The sequence below is a fragment of the Tachysurus fulvidraco genome, chromosome 1, assembly GCF_022655615.1.
Source record: "Tachysurus fulvidraco isolate hzauxx_2018 chromosome 1, HZAU_PFXX_2.0, whole genome shotgun sequence".
In the NCBI taxonomy this organism is placed as follows: Eukaryota; Metazoa; Chordata; class Actinopteri; order Siluriformes; family Bagridae; genus Tachysurus; species Tachysurus fulvidraco.
This window is the reverse complement of record NC_062518.1, coordinates 2,005,766-2,029,834: the sequence shown is the minus strand read 5'-3', so window position 1 is coordinate 2,029,834 and position 24,069 is coordinate 2,005,766. Positions and strand designations below refer to the sequence as shown.

Genomic DNA, 24,069 nt, shown 5'->3' with positions numbered 1-24,069 from the left:
GTGGCGTCACTGGCTGGAGGGCGCTCAACATCCTTTCACGGTCTTCACAGATCAAAAAACCTCAAATACCTATGCTCGGCTAAGCGGATGAACCCTCGCCAAGCACCGTGGGCCATGTTCTTCACCCGCTTCCATTTTACAGTGACGTACCGACCCGGATTGAAAAATATTAAAGCCGACGCATTATCCCGCCTTGACAGTGAGCCTGACGTAAGCTCACCGGCAGAACCCGTTATCCCCAAAACCCTGATCATCTCCCCCATTCAATGGGACATCATGACTCAGATCGCTCAGGCTAATGCACTCTCTCTGCCTCTCAATGTCTGTCCCGCCACCAAGGTCTACGTGCCAGAGAATCTACGCTCGACCCTGCTGCAGCTACTGCATGCCTCGACTCGTTCCGGTCACCCCGGCATCTCGGCCACCGTCCGCTTGGCTCAGAACAAGTTCTGGTGGCCCTCTCTGTCTGATGACATCAGCAAGTTCGTCCGGAGATGTACTGTGTGCAACACCTCGAAAGCATCGCATCAGCTCCCAGCTGATTTGTTGCAGCCACTGCCTATGCCACAGTGACCTTGGTCCCACATCGCCATCGATTTCGTCACTGATCTGCCCAAATCCGTCAATTGCACTGTCATCCTCACCGTCGTGGATCGGTTCTCCAAAGCCTGCTGCCTGATATCTTTACCCAAGCTCCCCACAGCGTTTGAGACCGCAGAAACCGTCTGTAATTATGTATTCTGTTTCTACGGCCTACCTGAAGACATTGTCTCAGACAGAGGACCACAGTTTACCTCCTGAGTGTGGACGGGTTTCTTCAAGCACTTAAACATCAATATCAGCCTCACCTCAGGATATCATCCACAAGCCAATGGCCAAACAGAATGCTTGAATCAGGAACTTACCCACTTTCTCCAATCATACTGCCAGAACAACCAAGCTGACTGGAGCAGGTACCTCATATGGGCAGAATACGGGCAGAATTCACTCACCAATCCAGCCACCGGCCTCACGCCTTTCCAGTGTGTCCTCGGGTATCAGCCGCTGCTGTTCTCATGGGCAGGTGAACCATCCAATCTGCCTGCTGTGGATGACTGGTTCCAGCTGCGCGAGGAGACCTGGAGTGCGGCTCATCACCAACTTCAGAGGGCCATCAAACAGCAGAAGTGCCACGCTGACAGGCATCGTAGACCACATCCCGAATACCAACCTGGACAGTGGGTGTGGTTATCCACCCGTGACATTCGGCTCCGCCTTCCATGCAGAAAGCTCAGCCCCAGGTTCGTGGGTACTTTTAAGATAATCAAACAGGTGAACCCGGTGTCATACCGCTTGGTATACGTACCGTATTTCATAGACGTTTCATGTTTCGCTGCTCAAGCCTGCCGACGGTCCAGGAGAACGGAGCAGGAGGAGGCTGCCAACCCACCAGCACCACCACCTCTGCTGATCGGTGGCGAGGAGGCGTGCCAGGTCCGCAGCATTCTGGATGCCAGGCGCCAGGGCGGTCAGCTCAAATATCTTATCGACTGGGAGGGGTACGGCCCAGAGGAACGCGCTTGGGTGAAGGCACGAGACATCCTGGACCCTGCACTCACCGCTGATTTTCGTCAGGCCCATCCGGACAAACCAGCCCCTCGACCTTGCGTCTGCATCTGTCTCGTCTCCTGATTGCCACCAGAGGGAACCTTCACCTGAGTTCTAGCGGCTTGACTACATCTCCCACTAACCACCGCTCCTGTCATGATTGCACCACCAGCTGCTTTCAGTCACCTGTTTCCTATAAAACATGAACTTGAACTCCATTTCACTGCAAAGTCTCGATTTGCCTCTGCATTCCGTCCAAGCGTTCATGTCCTGTGTTCTTCCGGTTTCTGACTTTGTTCTGTTTGCTTTGATTTACATTTGTCTGCCACCTGCCCTGACCTTTTTTCCTGTATTACTGATTCTGATTTTGCCTTCCTACAATGCTGTGTTTGCCGGCTCTGACCCACGCCTGTTGTACCACGAATTTCCTAATAAAGCGTGCAAAGGAATCCTAAGTCTCATGACGCTTCATTACATCATTACAACAACCTCAAAAATGTGTCAATTTCTAAGAATTTGACATAATTGATTTAAAAACCCTGGAAGAAACAGTACAACATATTAAAGCATCAATTTACAGCCTTGACACCCTCCACACATCCTTTCTCAAAAAGGTACTTAACTGCTTAGAAACTGACCTCTTAAAAATAGTAAATACCTCTCTGCTCACAGGCACTTTTCCAGAGTCCCTAAAAACGGCAGTTGTTAAGCCTCTCCTAAAAAAGAGTAATCTAGACAAAACCATACTTAGCAACTACAGACCAATCTCAAATCTTCCTTTTATAGGCAAGATCATTGAAAAGGTTGTTTTCAATCAGCTGAACAAATTCTCAAACTCAAATGCCTATCTGGACAATTTTCAATCTGGTTTCCGCCAGCATCACAGCACAGAGCCAGTGCTCATAAAGATAATAAATGATATTCGCTTAAATTATGATTCATGTAAAATATCAGTGCTGGTGCTACTAGATCTTAGTGCTGTCTTTGACATCTGAGCACATCACTCCAGTCCTCAGGTCCTTACACTGGCTTCCAGTTACATTTAGAATAGATTTTAAAGTTTCGTTACTGGTTTATAAATCACTTCATGTCTTAGGACCGAAATACATTACAGATGTTAATTGAATATAAACCAAGCAGACTACTCAGATCATTAGGATCAGGTCAGTTAGAGATACTAAGAGTTCACTCAAAACAAGGTGCATCAGCATTTAGATATTATGCCACCTATAGCTAGAACCAGCTTCCAGAAGAGATCAGATGTGCTTCAACAGTAGTGTAATGACGCAGGGCAGGATACGGACCCAGACGCAAGATAGCAAAACAAAACAGGGTTTAATAACAAAGGGAACACGAAACATGACACAGACTGAAGACAAGACAGGACAACAGTAGATTCCGCGCTGTACGAGGCAACACGGCACAAGGCAACGCGGCACAATTAAATACACAAGACAATCATGACACAATGAGGAGCAGGTGTGGTGACAGGAAGGAGCAGACAAAGGCGGGGCAGACACGTGGCGAGAAACATAAACAAAACTGCACGTGGCCAAAGTCCGAGCTGCATCATGACAGAGCCCCCCCCAAGGCGCGGCTCCCGAAGCGCCAAATCCCAACAAGGTCCAGGAGGGGGGGCGAGGCACACGGCGAAGGCAGGTGGGGGAGCAAGGCACACGGCGAAGGCAGGTGAAGGAAGCAAGGCACACAGCGAAGGCAGGTGGGGGAAGCAAGGCACATGGCGAGGCAGGTGGGGGAAGCAAGGCACACGGCGAGGCAGGTGGGGGGAGCAAGGCACACAGCGAGGCAGGTGGGGGGAGCAAGGCACACGGCGGCGCAGCCAGCGGGGGCCGAGCAACGTCCACAGCTGAGCAGAGGGGCCGAACAACGTCCGCAGCCGAGCAGAGGGGCCGAGCGACGTCCGCAGCCGAGCAGAAGGGCCGAGCGACATCCACACTCAAGCTGAAGGGCCGAGTGACGTCTACAGCTGAGCTGAAGGGCCGAGCGACATCCACACTCAAGCTGAAGGGCCGAGTGACGTCTACAGCTGAGCTGAAGGGCCGAGCGACATCCACAGCCAAGCTGAAGGGCCGCGCATTACTCCCAATGCACCGCTGCCAGTCCCACCCCTCAGGAACCAGGAACAGGAAGGGAGGGAGGGCGGGGAAGAAGAAAATATATATATATATATATATATATATATATATATATATATATATATATCTATATATATATCCTCCACAGAACAGAAAATCCAAAAAATACGCTCCTGCAACACCCCCCCACGAACAGGAAGTGGGAAGACGCCCTCCACAGGAACAAATTGTGAAGCGACACCCCCCACCGGACAAATGCGGGGCAGATATCGCAGGACACCGAAAAAACAAAACAAAACAAAACTCGGGCTGGCGACATGGCCCGCAACCCGGAAGTGAGGCAGCACCCTCCGTGAAGAAACCGGATGCGGAGCGGCGTCCCTCACCAAAAAAATGCGGACTGATGTCACCAAACCCGCAAAGTCCGGGGGAGAAAAAAAAACAAAAAAGCTCCCACAATCAGCCAGTCCAAGCTGCTATCCTGCTGGGTCCTGGTGCGGCGGAATCTTCTGTCATGACGCGGGGCAAGATACGGACCCAGACGCAGGATAGCAAAACAAAACAGGGTTTAATAACAAAGGGAACACAAAACATGACACAGACTGAAGACAAGACAGGACAACAGTAGATTCCGCACTGCACAAGGCAACGCGGCACAATTAAATATACAAGACAATCATGACACAATGAGGAGCAGGTGTGGTGACAGGAAGGAGCAGACGAAGGCGGGGCAGACACGTGACGAGAAACATAAACAAAACTGCACGTGGCCAAAGTCCGAGCTGAATCATGACAAGTAGACACTTTTAAATCAAGATTAAAAACACATCTGTTTAACTCTGCATTTACTGAATGAGCGCTGTGCTGCTTCACACTGACTGTGCTGCTTCACACTGACTGTGCTGCTTCACACTGACTGTGCTGCTTCACACTGACTGTGCTGCTTCACACTGACTGCACTTTTTATCCAAATCACTTTTACTCCTGTTTTATTCTTTTTAACACATTTTAAACTGTTTTTATTAAAATCACATTTATTTTCTTTAATTGTTCTTTGTTTTTATTATGATTTTATCGTGTGTCTCTTATTTTTACACACACACACACACACACACACACACACACACACACACACACACACACACATTTTATATATATATATATATATATATATATATTCTCTCTCTTATAAATTGTTTTCTAATTTCTATGTAAAGCACTTTGAATGACCTCTGTGTATGAAATGTGCTATACAAATAAACTTGCCTTGCTTTGCCTTGCCTAAACAGGAAGAGGTGGAGGCTCTGGAACATTCTGTTAGTGATTATATTTATAGGCAGTCATTTCTCTGAAATGCAATCAGTAGTCTAATAGTGAAAGTAAAAGTAACAGTGATCCTTCTCTCATTCCTCCTGTCTGTGGTTTGCACATCACATGTTTTCCAACGGACTCTTTGTACATCGAGTAACTGGACTGATATTTTACCTTCAAAATGGTTCAACTTCAAATTGGTATGTATTCTTAATTAAATGTTACTGCATATATATATATATATATATATACATATATATATATATATATATATATATATATATATGTATATATATATATATACATATATATATATATATATATATATATATATATATAATTCTTAATCTCATTTTTGTTTGCTGCTGTTTTTTTCCCCCCTGGTCTTACACTTACAGGAAATACCAGATATTTTGTCATGATCACTGGGGACACCTTAGATTCCCACAAGATCTTTCTAGATCGTCTCTCAATATCATCAAATCTTCATGAAGTCCAATCCATAAAACAGAGTAATGTCATCATTGCTTTTGTCCCAGTCGTGTCTCGAGCTGGTACTGACATTCAGTCTGCAATGAAAATCATTCCTGGTAAGTATAAACCCCTCGATTTTACAGGAATGATGAATAACTGAGTATTAAACTGGGAATTTTAGAGATAAAATCATCTACAATAAACATCAGCACCACTGTTATTTACATTAAGTTCTCTCTCTTACCCTGATTAGCACCATTAGACATGTTCCTGTGTTTTAGCATCTCAATGTGATGCTTTTGTTTCTTGTATCTCATTCTCTCATTCTCAGTCTGCATGCTTCTGCCTTGGATCTTAGGTTTCAGTTTATGGTTCTGAGGACCACAGATTTAGTGGCTGTTTTGTATTTTATAAAAGGGTAAAAATCTGGTACCATAGAAAAGCATTGTGCTGTCTAAAAGATGATGAGCTCCAGTTTGGACATTCTCTGCTGTCTTAAAACAAGCTTTAACTGTCTCTCACTACCCCCCCCCCCCTCTTTCTCTCTCTATCCCCCCTTTGTCTCTCCCCCACCCTCTCTCCCCTCCCACCCTCTTCCCCTCCCCCTCTCGTTCTCTCTCTATCACCACCCTATCTCTCGCTCTCTCTTTGCGCAGTGCAGGCTGTGCAGCGTGAGCGTGCTTGTCGCATTCGTTTCTCCTACATTTCTATCTATTTCGATAGAATTTTTTTCGCTTAAATATCTTTTATTTATTTTATTTTGTTTCTTAACAAACATCTTAGTTCTCTGGATTTAGAGAAAGCTCTGTCTGTCAGCGCCGGCTTGTTGCTGGAGAGCATGGCTGCCCAGGGATATGACAAACTGACACGGCGCCACGGGGCGAGAGTGGCGATCGCCACTAGTGTGGAGGAGTGCTGCCAGAGGCATGAGAATGTGGTGGCGGCGTCCCGAATGAACAGCGCGGTGGTTCTGTTTGTCAGCACCACAGAAAGGGTGACCTTACTGGCTCAGAATCAGAATCAGAATCAGGTTTATTGGCAAAGTGTGTTGACACACACAAGGAATTTGGTTCCAGCAGTTTGTGACTCTCAAATGTACAGACATAAATAACACAATACTATACAAGAAAACAATGCAGATGATGAGATACAATGTAGACAGAGGTAATTTTTCTGGACTAAAATCACTGAGAAGCTCTGGTGATAACTTTACCCCCACGTAGAACTAATCTCGTCCGAATAGTGCTTTAAGTGATTTTAGTCCCGAATGTGCCATCTCGGTAATCATTACGGACAATGTCAGTAAAGATTATGGGGACTTTTACCTTTTGTTAAAAGGTCCGGAAAAATTACCTCAGGTAATTTGTAAATATGTGCGGTACAATTCTGTCATTTCCTGTTTAAAAGTAGTTTTTGGCGCGTTTTGCAAGCATGGAGGCACCATGTTGTCTGTTTGCGCACGTGATAACAGGAAGCAACGTCATACGCACATGACGACAAGGAGGTTACTGTGGTGCGTAAAGCGAGTTACCCCTCCCACTTCTGCTAGTTTTACTGAGATGTCTTGTCTCGCGCGAATTGGCGAATTAATATTACAGACAGCCTGAGGTGAAATATAGGAAGGTTTTTAATAAAAAAAATAAAAAAAAAGGTTTTTTAATAAAAAAAGATATTCATGGTAGATCCGACACACCCTGGCTGTGTGAGGAAGTGCGAGCACAGTAGAGAGTACTGTACAAGCCGCCATTCTCCAAGATATCTGGAAATCTATCCTGCATGGCGTCATTGCTGTCAACGCTTTTATCTCAGCTCTGTGTCCAGAGACAGGTCAAGAGTGTCCCTTCTGCCTCCAGAGGGAGACGATTTTTCATACTTTTACACAATGCTCCTGATTAAAACTGTTTTTAACATTTTTAATAGATTTTAATATTAATGCAAAATATTATTCTAGGAGTAAAACACACAGTGAAAACAAGCAGAATGTTAACTTTTAAATTTCATTGTGGGCCAAACAAAAATGGTGATTTACATGAGCAGGAGAAAGAAGAGAGAACAGAAAGCCAGCCAAGAATGTTTACTGATAATGACATTAATGATAAAGTTCAGGATTTTAGTTGATTTTTGATTTTATATATATATATATATATATATATATATATATATATATATATATATATATATATATATATATATATATATGAAAAATCTGGTACCAAAGTAAAGCATCGTGCTGTCTAAAAGATGATGAGCTCCAGTTTGCACATTCTCTGTTTTAAAACAAGTTTTTACTCTCTTGAATTAAGTTCATTTAAACATCATGTTAGCATTAAACAATAATGAGACTCACTCACTCTTTATCTTTCTCTTTCTGTCTCTATCTATCTATCTATCTATCTATCTATCTATCTATCTATCTATCTATCTATCTATCTCTCTCTCTCTCTCTCTCTCTCTCTCTCTCTCTCTCTCTCTCTCTCTCTCTCTCTCTCTCTCTCTCTCTCAGAGGATAAGCCTGTCGTTCTCGTGATACTCCACCACACCTTTGATCCGGATATTGTTGTTCCAGACGTCAGATCCTATGTGGACATGACGGATGTGTTCGTTGTTGATTGTCTCTTTCATGAAGATCAAGGGCTGTTAAGATGCCTGCGCAACGACGATGCAATCGAAGCTGTGACGGATCATCTGCGTCGTCGTTGCCAGTGCAACGATGACACAATCAAAACTGTGAAGGATCAGCTGAGTAAAGATCAGCCTTCATGTGATGTAAAGGAAAAGCAGGTGGAGCCCATCTCTTACATAAAGGAAGTCCTTGCTGCAGTTATTGGCGCAGTTATTGGTGCAGGTATTGGAGCAGTTATCAGTGCGCTTGCTGTTACACTTTGTGATAAGTGTAATAATGAGCATTGTGGTACAGGTGCTGTTGCTGGTATTGGTGCTGGTATTGGTGCAGTTATTGGTGCTGGTATTGGTGTAGTTACTCGTGTCATTCTTATTACCAGTAAATAATACAAAGACCATACTCCTCACTGCACTCTTCCTTAAATTCTTTTAAATGCTGATTTAATTCATGATTAAAAAGTTGAGCTCCTGATGTTTCATCCTTGAGCTTCTTCTAGATTTTATCAATAATATAATGTAATGATTTACAGTATTAGTGCTTAGTGACGGTCTTCAGGTCCTCCTGCTGAAGACTGCATGTGCTTTCCACTGTGAACAGAAATACAGTGTCTGTATTTAGTTTAGATTAGTGTGTGTGTGTGTGTGTGTGTGTGTGTGTGTGTGTGTGTGTGTGTGTGTGTGTGTGTGTCCTGTTTATGTCACTCAGCATAGACATGAGATCAGATGTGACATGGAGTGAAGAGAGAGATGAAGAGAGAGAGAGAGAGAGAGAGAGAGTCACGTTACTGTTTAATGCTAAAATGATGTTTAAATGAACATATTTCAATTCTCATTTTATTATCTTCTTAAATCACAAATAATTTCATTTCATTGTCAACTGAATAGTGTAATAAAAAAATAAAATTATTTCTACCTTCATATGATTACAGAGTTTTAGTAATGAGATATAATTTTTTCATGATGAGCAGAAATACTAAATACGTCTTATTACTTAAAACATTCAACATGTAACAATACCTCAACATTTCCATTTCAATGTGCAGATTTGACTGATTTATGGATCTTAGCGTAGTGTTTACAGGTTAGTCGTTTTCTCCCAGTTTAATCCTGAAGCTCATTTCTGACCATTTTACATAAGATCCGTTGAGGAGAATTTACAAAGCTGATCAATCGAACTGCTCTGATTCACCGCATGCATCCAGCAGTTTATGTGTGTGTGTGTGTGTGTGTGTGTGTGTGTGTGTGTGTGTGTGTGTGTGTGTGTGTGTGTGTGTGTGTGTGTGTGTGTGTGTGTGATGTATATTTGTGAAAACTTCTGCTGAATAAATAAATAAAATAAAGAGAATAAAAACCCTTGCAGTAACGTGATGCTTTTTTATTAAAACATATAACTGGACATTTCTTACACCAATATCTTTTATAATTATTAATGCCATGACTAAAATGGAAGCGCAGTATAGATCTGATATACAACGTTCATGGGTTAGAAAATATATTCCACTGAATCGTCCTTCATACACCAACAAAAGGAATTATATCTGTACAAAAAGGCGTCAGATTCATTTACAATGTCCATGCTCGGTCTGTGTGACACACGGATACAGAATACTGGACAGTCATACAGTGTGTGTGTGTGTGTGTGTGTGTGTGTGTGTGTGTGTGTGTGTGTGTGTGTGTGTGTGTGTGTGTGTGTGTGTGTGTGTGTGTGTGTGAGTTGCCACTACACCCAGGTTAGAATAAAATAGAAAATGATAGCATTCGTAAGTCCTTCGAATCGATTAATGAACAAAAGGGTAAACAGAACCGGGAATCTGTTCAATATGTCCATATAAATCTGTAGGTTTCACTGCTCTGAGGGAGAAACAACACAACGGCCGTGTAGAGTCTCTTTATTAACACTATTAACACAGAGCCACAAAAGCACTATTTTATTAACATCATTAAATATGACAAAATAAAATGCTGTAAATGTCTAAACAATAGTGTGTGCGTTAGTGTTTTTCTGTTTCTTTTTCTTTTACATTCTTTTTGAATTAACACGTTTACCAACAGTGTGTTAGTTTACATTGTTGTGACAAATTGCTAAATGATTGATAAATATATATATATATATATATATATATATATATATATATATATATATATATATAGTACTGTGCAAAAGTTTTAGACAGGTGTGAAAAAAATGCTGTAAACAAAGAATGCTTTGAAAAATGGAAGTGTTAATTTGTTTTCATAAATGAACAAAAGAGAAAAATAAATCTAATCAATCTTTGGTGTGACGACCCTTTGCCTTCAAACAGCAGCAATACTTCTAGCTACACTTGCACACAGTTTTTGAAGGAACTCGGCTTGTAGTTTGTTCCAAACAATCTTGGAGAACTAACCACAGATCTTCTGTAGATGTCGACTTTATCACATCCTTCTGTCTCTTCATGTAATCCCAGACACACTGGATGATGTTGAGATCAGGGCCCTTTGGGGGCCGTGCCATCACTTCATGCTGGTTTGAAGGCAAGGTACTGTAGTAACACCGAATATTGATCTGATTTAGATTTTTCTTTTGTTTGCTCACTTTGCATTTTGTAAATTGACAAAAATAAACACTCATTATTTATATTTCTGAAATCTTTCTTTGTTTACAGCATTTTTTCACACCTGCCTAAAACTTTTTCACAGTACTGTATATAAACTTGGTATAAATATTTTTGGAAGATATTTTTAACTAAAAGTGTTTATTAGGCCTTCATTTTCACCATGTAACATATTAAACAGAAAGAAGTGGAGGCTCTGGAACATTCTGTTAGTGAGTATATATGTACAGTATATAGATATTTTTCTGAAACGCAGTCAGCAGTCTGATAGTGAAAGTAAACGTAACAGTGAACCTTCTCTCATTCTTCCTGTCTGTGGTTTGCACATCACTTGTTTTGCAACAGACGCTTTGTACACCGAGTAACTGGACTGATATTTTACCTTCAAAATGGCTCACAGTATGTATTCTTAATTAATGTCAGTGTGTGTGTGTATATATATATATATATATATATATATATATATATATATGGGGAAGTCGTGACCTAGGTTAGAGAGTTTGACTCCTCGAGTCTCGGGGCGGCAATACCACGACTGAGGTGCAATTGAACCCCCCAACTGCACCCCGGGCGCCGCAGCATAAATGGGTGTGTGTTTACGGTGTGTGTGTGTTCACTGCTGTGTGTGTGCACTTTGGATGGGTTAAATGCAGAGAAGGAATTCTGAGTATGGGTCACCGTACTTTCCACTTCCACTTTCACTTTGTCACTATATATATATATTATTTTAGGGCTGAAATTCCTCGAGTAATTCGATTACAAAAACATTATCGAGGCAAATTCCTCTGCCTCGAAGCCTCTTTTAATTCATTTTAAAGCTCACGTCACGTTCTTGTGCAATCATTTTGTGTTTGTGTGTGTGTGTGTGTGTGTGTGTGTGTGTGTGTGTGTGTGTGTGTGTGTGTGTGTGTGAGAGAGAGAGAGAGAGAGAGAGAGAGAGAGAGAGAGAGAGAGAGAGAGAGAGAGAGAGAGAGAGAACGCGCTTACGTCAAAGCGGAAGGAGACGCGAGGAGTTAACGGTCTTTTGATTTGAGGGCGCGTGCGCGTGCGCGTGCTAGTGCGGGCTGCAAAATGGAATGGCGCCATAACAATGGGTAACAGAGCACAGGACAAGCCTCAGTTCTGAGCATGTTGATATGCTTACTGTACCTTTCTTCATCGCAATCACATGCTCCTTTAAAGACTTTTAAAGCACACATTGAGAGAGAGACTTTTATATTCTGATTAATATATATTTATACTTAAAGCAGTCGGTATGAAACCATGCATGGACTCTAGTTCCAAGTTCCTGTCCATGAACCTCCGCTCACAGCCAAAGGTCCAGAATTTAAGTCGCTTTTTTTTCATGTGATTATTGTCATCATTGTTTTTCATCAAATTTATTTATCACTTTGATCCGAGAGCGATTTTTTTTAACTTTGCTTTTACACGCGTGTGTTGTAGTCTTTCAAAAGTGCGTCTTCAGCTGTCTGCTTTATCTGAACGTAGAAGCACAGGTACGCGCAGCGTGCACGCGCAGTCAGAGCTGGAGGCGTTAATCGGCGGAAAGACGCAAAGTCGGCAACCAAAAGCAGTGAAATGTCACTATTCTTATTACCAGAGTTGTCATATAATATATAATATAAAACTCTTCTTGTTTTAAATCCTCTATGTTTTAAATATATATATATATATAAATGATTTCTTGTGATTGGCCAATACCGGCAGACTGGAGCCAATGGAAATGATTCTCTCCTTCGGTGCATGTCGTCTTTATTCCTCTGAGTGGACATTTCTGAAGTAGTCCAAATTTACCAAGATGACTTACCTTCACCAGAGCTGATTGACCAGGAAATGAAATGCTGGACACTGAAGTGGAAAAACAAGCCATCAGAACAAAGGCCAACTTCATGTGCTGAGGCAATCAAACAATGTGATGCGCTGATCTACACAAACATCTTCAAGCTTCTCAAAATAGCTTGTACTCTGCCAGTCACCTCATGTGAATGTGAACGGTCAGCCAGCACTCTCCGGAGACTGAACACATTCATGCGTAGCAGCATGGGACAGGATCGCTTGTCATCCCTGGCTCTCATCCATACACACTATGACATGGCAGTCGACCTGGATGAAGCTGTGAACATATTCTCCAAATTGCACCCAAGAAGATTGGAACTGACCAGTGTACTAAATCCATAAGTGTCAAGACAAATACAGCATTAAATCCATTCTGTTGTTAGTGTCGTCTTTAAACTTATGAACTGTGCATGGACTGACAAAGGTGGTACATGAGGAAGCAATTTGCCCCAGGGTTAGGGTTAGGGTTAGGGTTAGGACTAACCCCGCAGACAAGCTAATCCAGCACAAATTAGTGCATAAAAGGTCACCAAAATGAAGTATTTGAGGAGAAAAACTGCAAAAAAGACCACATTTTGAAAAAAAGACACACACCCCTCCCCCAATAGGCTGGCTACGGACCTGTCTTAATTACCACAAAGCATTCCAAGAAGACAGTAAAGGCTTATGTTATGCCTGAGCTGTAGATTTTGAATCTTTTAGTTCTGAAATTTAAGTCGCACGACTTGAAGGCAATATTCATTCATTAATTTTCTACCGCTTATCCGAACTTCTCTGGTCACGGGGAGCCTGTGCCTATCTCAGGCGTCATCGGGCATCGAGGCAGGATACACCCTGGACGGATACACTCTCATTCAATAACACGCTCACACACTACGGACAATTTTCCATAGATGCCAATAAAACTACCATGCATGTCTTTGGACCGGGGGAGGAAACCGGAGTACCCGGAGGAAACCCCCGAGGCACGGGGAGAACATGCAAACTCCACACACACAAGGCGGAGGCGGGAATCGAACCCCCGACCATGGACGTGTGAGGCGAACGTGCTAACCACTAAGACACCATGCCCTGAAGGCATTATTATTATTATTATTATTATTATTATTATTATTATTATTATTATTATTATTATTTGTTTGTTTGTTTTAATGTATGCCTTTGATTTCTTTTTTGTTTTTGCGTCTCAGAAAGAGGTTCATTTTAAACCCAGAATGTTTGGCACTTAAATGTACTTAATTCTTCTCAGTCAACTTTGTCATTGTTCACAGTACAAGTACAGAAATGTGTAATATCTAAATGTTTATTGCTGACAGAAAATATTCTTCTAAAATATTCTTGTAAAAAGGAAACCAATCAGTTGTTCATGTTAAGAGAACAGTCTTATTTTCTCTTGTATATTTATATATATATTTATATATATATATATATATATTTATATATATATTTAATATCGGTCTTTAATTAAGCAGAAATCCATTTTATCCAATTACTTCATTAATCAGTGAAATTTTTGGTAGAATACTCGATTACTAAAATATTATAGCCACAGCCTTTACACACACACACACACACATATACACACACACACACATAAATATATATATATAAATTTTCTCTTCTTAATCTCATTCATATGTTTGATGCTGCTTTTTTCGGTGTTGCAGGAAATACCAGCTATTTTGTCATGCTCACTGGGAACACCTTAGATTCCCACAAGGCCTTTCTAGATCATCTCACAACATCAGAGTTTCATGAAGTCCAAGCCATGAATAAGAGTGATGTCATCATTGCTTTTGTCCCAGTCGTGTCTCGAGCTGGTACTGACATTCAGTCTGCAATGAAAAACATTCCTAGTAAGTATAAACCCCTCGATTTTACAGGAATGATGAATAACTGAGTATTAAACTGGGAATTTTAGAGATAAAATCATCTACAATAAACATCAGCACCACTGTTATTTACATTAAGTTCTCTCTCTTACCCTGATTAGCACCATTAGACATGTTCCTGTGTTTTAGCATCTCAATGTGATGCTTTTGTTTCTTGTATCTCATTCTCTCATTCTCAGTCTGCATGCTTCTGCCTTGGATCTTAGGTTTCAGTTTATGGTTCTGAGGACCACAGATTTAGTGGCTGTTTTGTATTTTATAAAAGAATAAAAATCTGGTACCATAGAAAAACATTGTGCTGTCTAAAAGATGATGAGCTCCAGTTTGCACAATTTCTGCTGTATTAAAACAAGTTTTTACCCCCCCCCCTCCCACTCTCTCTATCACCCCCCTCTTTCTCTCGCTCTCTTGCGCCTCCTTCTCTGCGCAGTGCAGGCTGTGCAGCGTGAGCGCATTTGTCGCATTCGGTTCACCTACATTTCTATCTTATTTGATAGATTTTTTTTCGGGTAAATATCCTTTATTTATTTTATTTTGATTTCTAACATCTTAGTTCTCTAGAAAGCTCTGGGTGTCAGCACCATGTTGTGGAGAGCATGGCGGCCCAGGGCACCCAGGTGTACGACACACTGACGCGGCACCACGAGGTGAGAGTGTCGACCGGCGTTAGTGTGGAGGACTGCTGTCTGGGGCATGAGAATGTGGTGGCGGCGTCCCGAATGAACAGAGCGGTGGTTCTGTATCTGAACACCGTAGAAAAGGCGACCTTACTGGCTGTTACAGTCCCTGTTGTCTGTTGTACCCAGTCAGATCTTTATCAGGGAGGACGAGCTTGCCAAACAGGGACAGATCCCTCTCCACCTCTGATATACAGTACACATGGGCGGTTGAGCATTTGGACAGGTTTTATGTTTTTAAGCACAATTAAAAGTTGTTGTATTAGCCCTGTTTCGCCTTTCAGACCACAGTTTGGTTTCATGTAAAGCAGTTTTAAACTCTATTAAACCAAAGAGTGCATACTGGCATTTTTTATACAGCACTTTTAAATGACAAACATTTTACTGACACTTTTACTTTTTTTATATATATAAAATTGTTTCTTTTTTCTTTTTTTACTTTTTTTTTTAATTATATTTTGTATACGATATAGTGATAATGGTAGATGAACAGAGCGACATCAACACGGTGCACAATATTGCTAGAGACATTGGTTTTATATCATAACTGTCCCTTAAAACCGGGAAGCTTAGATAAGCTTAGGTTGCTTAGATAAATGGCTAATATTCAACATGTTCTAAAAGGGATGGAAGCTAATTATTAACAACCTAGTGGCATCCAGTTACCAGAATCCAGTTGATTATACTAGATTTTTTTTTGGCACAGATTACACCGAGTAGCTCAGTGTTTTATAATTGTCTAAAGAAGAAGGTGGGCAAGGTGTAGTGCACCTACAGAGCAGAGGTTTGTAACTCGTTCAATGTGTTTTAGTTGGAAACCTGTGACCAGCACTATTTTAAAAACCTTCGGTGGCATGGGAATCGACTTTGTTTTTAATGAACCAACAAAACTCGATCACCTCTAAATTAGTTGTTTCTTATTATAATCTCTTTAAAGTGGGGAGACTTTTAAGATACAGAGAACCACCACCACCACCACAGACTCTTTATACTGTCTGCTACCATATCTCTCTCTCTCTCTCTCTCTCTCTCTCTCTCTCTCTCTCTCTCTCTGTCTCTGTCTCTCTCTCTCTCTCTCTCTCTCTCTCTCTCTCTCTCTCTGTCTCTCTCTCTCTGTCTGTCTCTCTCTCTCTCTCTCTTTCTCTGTCTCTCTCTTTCTGTCTGTCTCTCTCTCGCTCTCTCTGTCTCTCTCTCTCTCTCTGTCTCTCTCTCTTTCTCTGTCTCTCTTTCTTTCTCTCTCAGAGGATAAGCCTGTCGTTCTCGTGATGCTCCACCACACCTTTGATCCGGATATTGTTGTTCCAGACCTCCGATCCCATGTGAACAGGACGGATGTGTTCGTTGTCAATTGTCTCTTTCATGAAGATCAAGGGCTGTTAAGATGCCTGCGCAACGACAACGCAATCAAAGTTGTGAAGGATCATCTGTGCAGAATGAAGAACCCAAAGGTAGAGTCCTGAATGTCACCCCATTGAAATTTATTTGAGAGTTATCATGAGAGTAATGGAGAGATAAAGGAAGTGAAATTTAAGCAGAAATGTTTCTCACAGATAAAACATACACAATGTTCCCCTCGTTGCTTGCTCGGTTTAAGCAAACTGTACGATGCTGAACAGAATGCACAAAGTCTCTGCTGCCGACTACTGGTGAAAAATGATAACTACACTGTATTTTGCATGTGCAGTGTTTGTTTTTTATAGAAAATAAATATTTCCACAGAGCATCATTTAGGTGATTTTAATCAATTATTTTATTTTTGTGTTATTTGCAGGTGGAGCACATGTCTTACATAAGGATAGTCCTTGCTGTAGTTATTGGAGCAGGTATTGGAGCAGGTATTGGAGCAGGTATTGGAGTAGTTATCGATGTGCTTGTTTTTTTATATTCTGATGAGTGTAATAACGACCATTGTGATGCAGGTACATTTGCTGGCATTGGTGCTGGTATTGGTGCTAGTTTAGGTGTAGTTATTGGTGTGGTCAATCTTATTACCAGTAAATAATACAAAGACCATTCTCCTCGCTGCACTCTTCCTTAAATTTATGTACGTCGCTCTGGATAAGGGCGTCTGCCAAATGCTGTAAATGTAAATGTAAAATGTAAATGTGACGGTCTTCATGTCTTCCTGCTGACGACTGCATGTGCTTCCCACTGTGAACAGAAATATCTGTATTTAGATAAAGAGTAGTGTGTGTGTGTGTGTGTGTGTGTGTGTGTGTGTGTGTGTGTGTGTGTGTGTGTGTGTGTGTGTGTGTGTGTGTGTGTGTGTGTGTGTGTGTGTGTGTGTGTGTGTGTGTGTGTGTGTGTGTGTGTGTGTGTGTGTGTGTGTGTGTGTGGCAAGCAGAGACATGAGATCAGATGTGACATGAAGTTGAAAATAGGGATGCAGTGTAAGAAAGAGAATGAGACAGACAGACAGAGAGAGAGAGAGAGAGAGAGAGAGAGAGAGAGAGAGAGAGAGAGAGAGACAGAGAGAGAGAAAGAGAGAAAGAATGAGAGACAGGGAGAGAGAGAGAGAGAGAGAGAGAGAGAGAGCGAGAGAGAGAGAGAAAGAGACAGAGAGAGACAGAGAGAGAGTCACATTACTGTTTAATGCTAACAGGATGTTTAAATGAACATATTTTAATTGTCATTTTATCATTTTCCGAAATCACAAATAATTTCATTTCATTGTCAACTGAATAGTGTAATAAAAAAATAAAATTATTTCTACCTTCATATGATTACAGAGTTTTAGTAATGAGACATAATTTTTTCATGATGAGCAGAAATACTAAATACGTCTTATTACTTAAAACATTCTTAGGAATTGTAACAATACCTCAACATTTTCATTTCAATGTGCAGATTTGACTGATTTATGGATCTTAGCGTAGTGTTTACAGGTTAGTCGTTTTCTCCCAGTTTAATCCTGAAGCTCAATTCTGACCATTTTACATAAGATCCGAGTTGAGGAGAATTTACAAAGCTGATCAATCGAACTGCTCAGATTCACCGCATGCATCCAGCAGTTTATGTGTGTGTGTGTGTGTGTGTGTGTGTGTGTGTGTGTGTGTGTGTGTGTGTGTGTGTGTGTGTGTGTGTGAGTGTGTGTGTGATGTATATTTGTGAAAACTTCCCCTGAATAAATAAATAAAACAAATAAAGAGAATAAAAACCCTTGCAGTAACGTGATGCTTTTTTATTAAAACATATAACTGGACATTTCTTACACCAATATCTTTTATAATTATTAATGCCATGACTAAAATGGAAGCGCAGTATAGATCTGATATACAACGTTCATGGGTTAGAAAATATATTCCACTGAATCGTCCTTCATACACCAACAAAAGGAATTATTTCTGTACAAAAAGGCGTCAGATTCATTTACAATGTCCATGCTCGGTCTGTGTGACACACGGATACAGAATACTGGACAGTCATACAGTGTGTGTGTGTGTGTGTGTGTGTGTGTGTGTGTGTGTGTGTGTGTGTGTGTGTGTGTGTGTGTGTGTGTGTGTGTGTGTGTGTGAGTTGCCACTACACCCAGGTTAGAATAAAATAGAAAATGATAGCATTCGTAAGTCCTTCGAATCGATTAATGAACAAAAGGGTAAACAGAACCGGGAATCTGTTCAATATGTCCATATAAATCTGTAGGTTTCACTGCTCTGAGGGAGAAACAACACGACAGCCGCTTAGAGTCTCTTTATTAACACTATTAACACAGAGCCACAAAAGCACTATTTTATTAACATCATTAAATATGACAAAATAAAATGCTGTAAATGTCTAAACAATAGTGTGTGCGTTAGTGTTTTTCTGTTTCTTTTTCTTTTACATTCTTTTTGAATTAACACGTTTACCAACAGTGTGTTAGTTTACATTGTTGTGACAAATTGCTGATCCAGCAATGATTGATAATATATATATATATATATATATATATATATATATATATATATATATATATATATATATATATATATATATATAGTACTGTGCAAAAGTTTTAGACAGGTGTGAAAAAAATGCTGTAAACAAAGAATGCTTTGAAAAATGGAAGTGTTAATTTGTTTTCATAAATGAACAAAAGAGAAAAATAAATCTAATCAATCTTTGGTGTGACGACCCTTTGCCTTCAAACAGCAGCAATACTTCTAGCTACACTTGCACACAGTTTTTGAAGGAACTCGGCTTGTAGTTTGTTCCAAACAATCTTGGAGAACTAACCACAGATCTTCTGTAGATGTCGACTTTATCACATCCTTCTGTCTCTTCATGTAATCCCAGACACACTGGATGATGTTGAGATCAGGGCCCTTTGGGGGCCGTGCCATCACTTCATGCTGGTTTGAAGGCAAGGTACTGTAGTAACACCGAATATTGATCTGATTTAGATTTTTCTTTTGTTTGCTCACTTTGCATTTTGTAAATTGACAAAAATAAACACTCATTATTTATATTTCTGAAATCTTTCTTTGTTTACAGCATTTTTTCACACCTGCCTAAAACTTTTGCACAGTACTGTATATAAACTTGGTATAAATATTTTTGGAAGATATTTTTAACTAAAAGTGTTTATTAGGCCTTCATTGTCACCATGTAACATATTAAACAGAAAGAAGTGGAGGCTCTGGAACATTCTGTTAGTGAGTATATATGTACAGTATATAGATATTTTTCTGAAACGCAGTCAGCAATCTGATAGTGAAAATAAACGTAACAGTGAACCTTCTCTCATTCTTCCTGTCTGTGGTTTGCACATCACTTGTTTTGCAACAGACGCTTTGTACACCGAGTAACTGGACTGATATTTTACCTTCAAAATGGCTCACAGTATGTATTCTTAATTAATGTCAGTGTGTGTGTGTGTATATATTTATATATATATATATATATATATATATATATATATATATATATATATATATATATATATATATATGGGGAAGTCGTGACCTAGGTTAGAGAGTTTGACTCCTCGAGTCTCGGGGCGGCAATACCACGACTGAGGTGCAATTGAACCCCCCAACTGCACCCCGGGCGCCGCAGCATAAATGGGTGTGTGTTTACGGTGTGTGTGTGTTCACTGCTGTGTGTGTGCACTTTGGATGGGTTAAATGCAGAGAAGGAATTCTGAGTATGGGTCACCGTACTTTCCACTTCCACTTTCACTTTGTCACTATATATATATATTATTTTAGGGCTGAAATTCCTCGAGTAATTCGATTACAAAAACATTATCGAGGCAAATTCCTCTGCCTCGAAGCCTCTTTTAATTCATTTTAAAGCTCACGTCACGTTCTTGTGCAATCATTTTGTGTTTGTGTGTGTGTGTGTGTGTGTGTGTGTGTGTGTGTGTGTGTGTGTGTGTGTGTGAGAGAGAGAGAGAGAGAGAGAGAGAGAGAGAGAGAGAGAGAGAGAGAGAGAGAGAGAGAGAGAGAACGCGCTTACGTCAAAGCGGAAGGAGACGCGAGGAGTTAACGGTCTTTTGATTTGAGGGCGCGTGCGCGTGCTAGTGCGGGCTGCAAAATGGAAGGGCGCCATAACAATGGGTAACAGGGCACAGGACAAGCCTCAGTTCTGAGCATGTTGATATGCTTACTGTACCTTTCTTCATCGCAATCACATGCTCCTTTAAAGACTTTTAAGGCACACATTGAGAGAGAGAGACTTTTATATTCTGATTAATATATATTTATACTTAAAGCAGTCGGTATGAAACCATGCATGGACTCTAGTTCCAAGTTCCTGTCCATGAACCTCCGCTCACAGCCAAAGGTCCAGAATTTAAGTCGCTTTTTTTTCATGTGATTATTGTCATCATTGTTTTAATCAATGCTTGTGACAAATTTTCTGGGTTGCTGTTTCAAATTAATATGATACATTATTGTAGCTGGACGTGAATGATGGGGGGAGGGGTTTTATATATATACATGGGCGGTTCTAGACCTTTTTTAGGGTGTCTTCAGCCCCCCTGTCTGTGATCTCAGCCACCCTAAAACTATAAGGATAATTTTTACTTTCATAAATAAACAATAACAATTACGTTAAAATGCAGGACGTGTCGTCGATGGGAAAGAAATTTATTTATCACGATTTTTTTAACTTTGCTTTTACACGCGTGTGTTGTAGTCTTTCAAAAGTGCGTCTTCAGCTGTCTGCTTTATCTGAACGTAGAAGCACAGGTACGCGCAGCGTGCACGCGCAGTCAGAGCTGGAGGCGTTAATCGGCGGAAAGACGCAAAGTCGGCAACCAAAAGCAGTGAAATGTCACTATTCTTATTACCAGAGTTGTCATATAATATATAATATAAAACTCTTCTTGTTTTAAATCCTCTATGTTTTAAATATATATATAAATGATTTCTTGTGATTGGCCAATACCGGCAGACTGGAGCCAATGGAAATGATTCTCTCCTTCGGTGCATGTCGTCTTTATTCCTCTGAGTGGACATTTCTGAAGTAGTCCAAATTTACCAAGATGACTTACCTTCACCAGAGCTGATTGACCAGGAAATGAAATGCTGGACACTGAAGTGGAAAAACAAGCCATCAGAACAAAGGCCAACTTCATGTGCTGAGGCAATCAAACAATGTGATGCGCTGATCTACACAAACATCTTCAAGCTTCTCAAAATAGCTTGTACTCTGCCAGTCACCTCATGTGAATGTGAACGGTCAGCCAGCACTCTCCGGAGACTGAACACATTCATGCGTAGCAGCATGGGACAGGATCGCTTGTCATCCCTGGCTCTCATCCATACACACTATGACATGGCAGTCGACCTGGATGAAGCTGTGAACATATTCTCCAAATTGCACCCAAGAAGATTGGAACTGACCAGTGTACTAAATCCATAAGTGTCAAGACAAATACAGCATTAAATCCATTCTGTTGTTAGTGTCGTCTTTAAACTTATGAACTGTGCATGGACTGACAAAGGTGGTACATGAGGAAGCAATTTGCCCCAGGGTTAGGGTTAGGGTTAGGGTTAGGACTAACCCCGCAGACAAGCTAATCCAGCACAAATTAGTGCATAAAAGGTCACCAAAATGAAGTATTTGAGGAGAAAAACTGCAAAAAGGACCACATTTTGAAAAAAAGACACACACCCCTCCCCCAATAGGCTGGCTACGGACCTGTCTTAATTACCACAAAGCATTCCAAGAAGACAGTAAAGGCTTATGTTATGCCTGAGCTGTAGATTTTGAATCTTTTAGTTCTGAAATTTAAGTCGCACGACTTGAAGGCAACATTCATTCATTAATTTTCTACCGCTTATCCGAACTGCTCTGGTCACGGGGAGCCTGTGCCTATCTCAGGCGTCATCGGGCATCGAGGCAGGATACACCCTGGATGGATACACTCTCATTCAATAACACGCTCACACACTACAGACAATTTTCCATAGATGCCAATAAAACTACCATGCATGTCTTTGGACCGGGGGAGGAAACCGGAGTACCCGGAGGAAACCCCCGAGGCACGGGGAGAACATGCAAACTCCACACACACAAGGCGGAGGCTGGAATCGAACCCCCGACCATGGACGTGTGAGGCGAACGTGCTAACCACTAAGACACCATGCCCTGAAGGCATTATTATTATTATTATTATTATTATTATTATTATTATTATTATTATTATTATTATTATTATTTGTTTGTTTGTTTTAATGTATGCCTTTGATTTCTTTTTTTGTTTTTGCATCTCAGAAAGAGGTTCATTTTAAACCCAGAATGTTTGGCACTTAAATGTACTTAATTCTTCTCAGTCAACTTTGTCATTGTTCACAGTACAAGTACAGAAATGTGTAATATCTAAATGTTTATTGCTGACAGAAAATATTCTTCTAAAATATTCTTGTAAAAAGGAAACCAATCAGTTGTTCATGTTAAGAGAACAGTCTTATTTTCTCTTGTATATTTAATATCGGTCTTTAATTAAGCAGAAATCCATTTTATCCAATTACTTCATTAATCAGTGAAATTTTCGGTAGAATACTCGATTACTAAAATATTATAGCCACAGCCCTTACACACACACACACACACACACACACACACACACACACACACACACACACACACACACACACACACACATAAATATATATATATAAATTTCCTCTTCTTAATCTCATTCATATGTTTGATGCTGCTTTTTTTCGGTGTTGCAGGAAATACCAGCTATTTTGTCATGCTCACTGGGAACACCTTAGATTCCCACAAGACCTTTCTAGATCATCTCACAACATCAGAGTTTCATGAAGTCCAAGCCATGAATAAGAGTGATGTCATCATTGCTTTTGTCCCAGTCGTGTCTCGAGCTGGTACTGACATTCAGTCTGCAATGGAAATCATTCCTGGTAAGTATAAACCCCTCGATTTTACAGGAATGATGAATAACTGAGTATTAAACTGGGAATTTTAGAGATAAAATCATCTACAATAAACATCAGCACCACTGTTATTTACATTAAGTTCTCTCTCTTACCCTGATTAGCACCATTAGACATGTTCCTGTGTTTTAGCATCTCAATGTGATGCTTTTGTTTCTTGTATCTCATTCTCTCATTCTCAGTCTGCATGCTTCTGCCTTGGATCTTAGGTTTCAGTTTATGGTTCTGAGGACCACAGATTTAGTGGCTGTTTTGTACTTTATAAAAGAATAAAAATCTGGTACCATAGAAAAACATTGTGCTGTCTAAAAGATGATGAGCTCCAGTTTGCACAATTTCTGCTGTATTAAAACAAGTTTTTACTGTCTCTCACTCCCCCCCCCCACTCTCTCTATCACCCCCCTCTTTCTCTCGCTCTCTTGCGCCTCCTTCTCTGCGCAGTGCAGGCTGTGCAGCGTGAGCGCATTTGTCGCATTCGGTTCACCTACATTTCTATCTTATTTGATAGATTTTTTTTCGGGTAAATATCCTTTATTTATTTTATTTTGATTTCTAACATCTTAGTTCTCTAGAAAGCTCTGGGTGTCAGC

At 40.7% G+C, this 24,069-nt stretch overlaps 2 protein-coding genes across 11 annotated transcripts in view; both read left to right on the top strand.

Annotated features, from left to right (window-relative positions):
* LOC113660615 overlaps nucleotides 1-17,807 on the top strand; it is a 61,742-nt gene extending 43,935 nt beyond the window's left edge. For 3 of the 7 annotated variants that reach the window (XM_047808290.1, XM_047808331.1, XM_047808364.1), the window contains exons 3-4: nucleotides 16,332-16,537; nucleotides 16,861-17,807. In XM_047808290.1, coding sequence (XP_047664246.1) covers nucleotides 16,332-16,537; nucleotides 16,861-17,091 — 437 coding nt within the window. In that variant the 3' untranslated portion in view covers nucleotides 17,092-17,807. Of the gene's footprint in view, nucleotides 1-5,032; nucleotides 5,195-5,392; nucleotides 5,585-7,971; nucleotides 9,009-10,936; nucleotides 11,084-14,187; nucleotides 14,377-16,331; nucleotides 16,538-16,860 lie in introns of those variants that run through there. The other 4 variants (XM_027174225.2, XM_027174227.2, XM_027174226.2 and 1 more) reach the window with 4 other exon arrangements.
* A 1,967-nt stretch (nucleotides 17,808-19,774) lies between these two features.
* LOC125140216 overlaps nucleotides 19,775-24,069 on the top strand; it is a 7,373-nt gene continuing 3,078 nt past the window's right edge. Inside the window, exons 1-3 of one of the 4 annotated variants that reach the window (XM_047808525.1) lie at nucleotides 19,775-19,910; nucleotides 23,258-23,446; nucleotides 23,921-23,999. In XM_047808525.1, the coding sequence (XP_047664481.1) occupies nucleotides 23,372-23,446; nucleotides 23,921-23,999 (154 nt within the window). In that variant the 5' untranslated portion in view covers nucleotides 19,775-19,910; nucleotides 23,258-23,371. Of the gene's footprint in view, nucleotides 19,911-20,509; nucleotides 20,856-23,257; nucleotides 23,447-23,920; nucleotides 24,000-24,069 lie in introns of those variants that run through there. The other 3 variants (XM_047808556.1, XM_047808473.1, XM_047808500.1) reach the window with 3 other exon arrangements.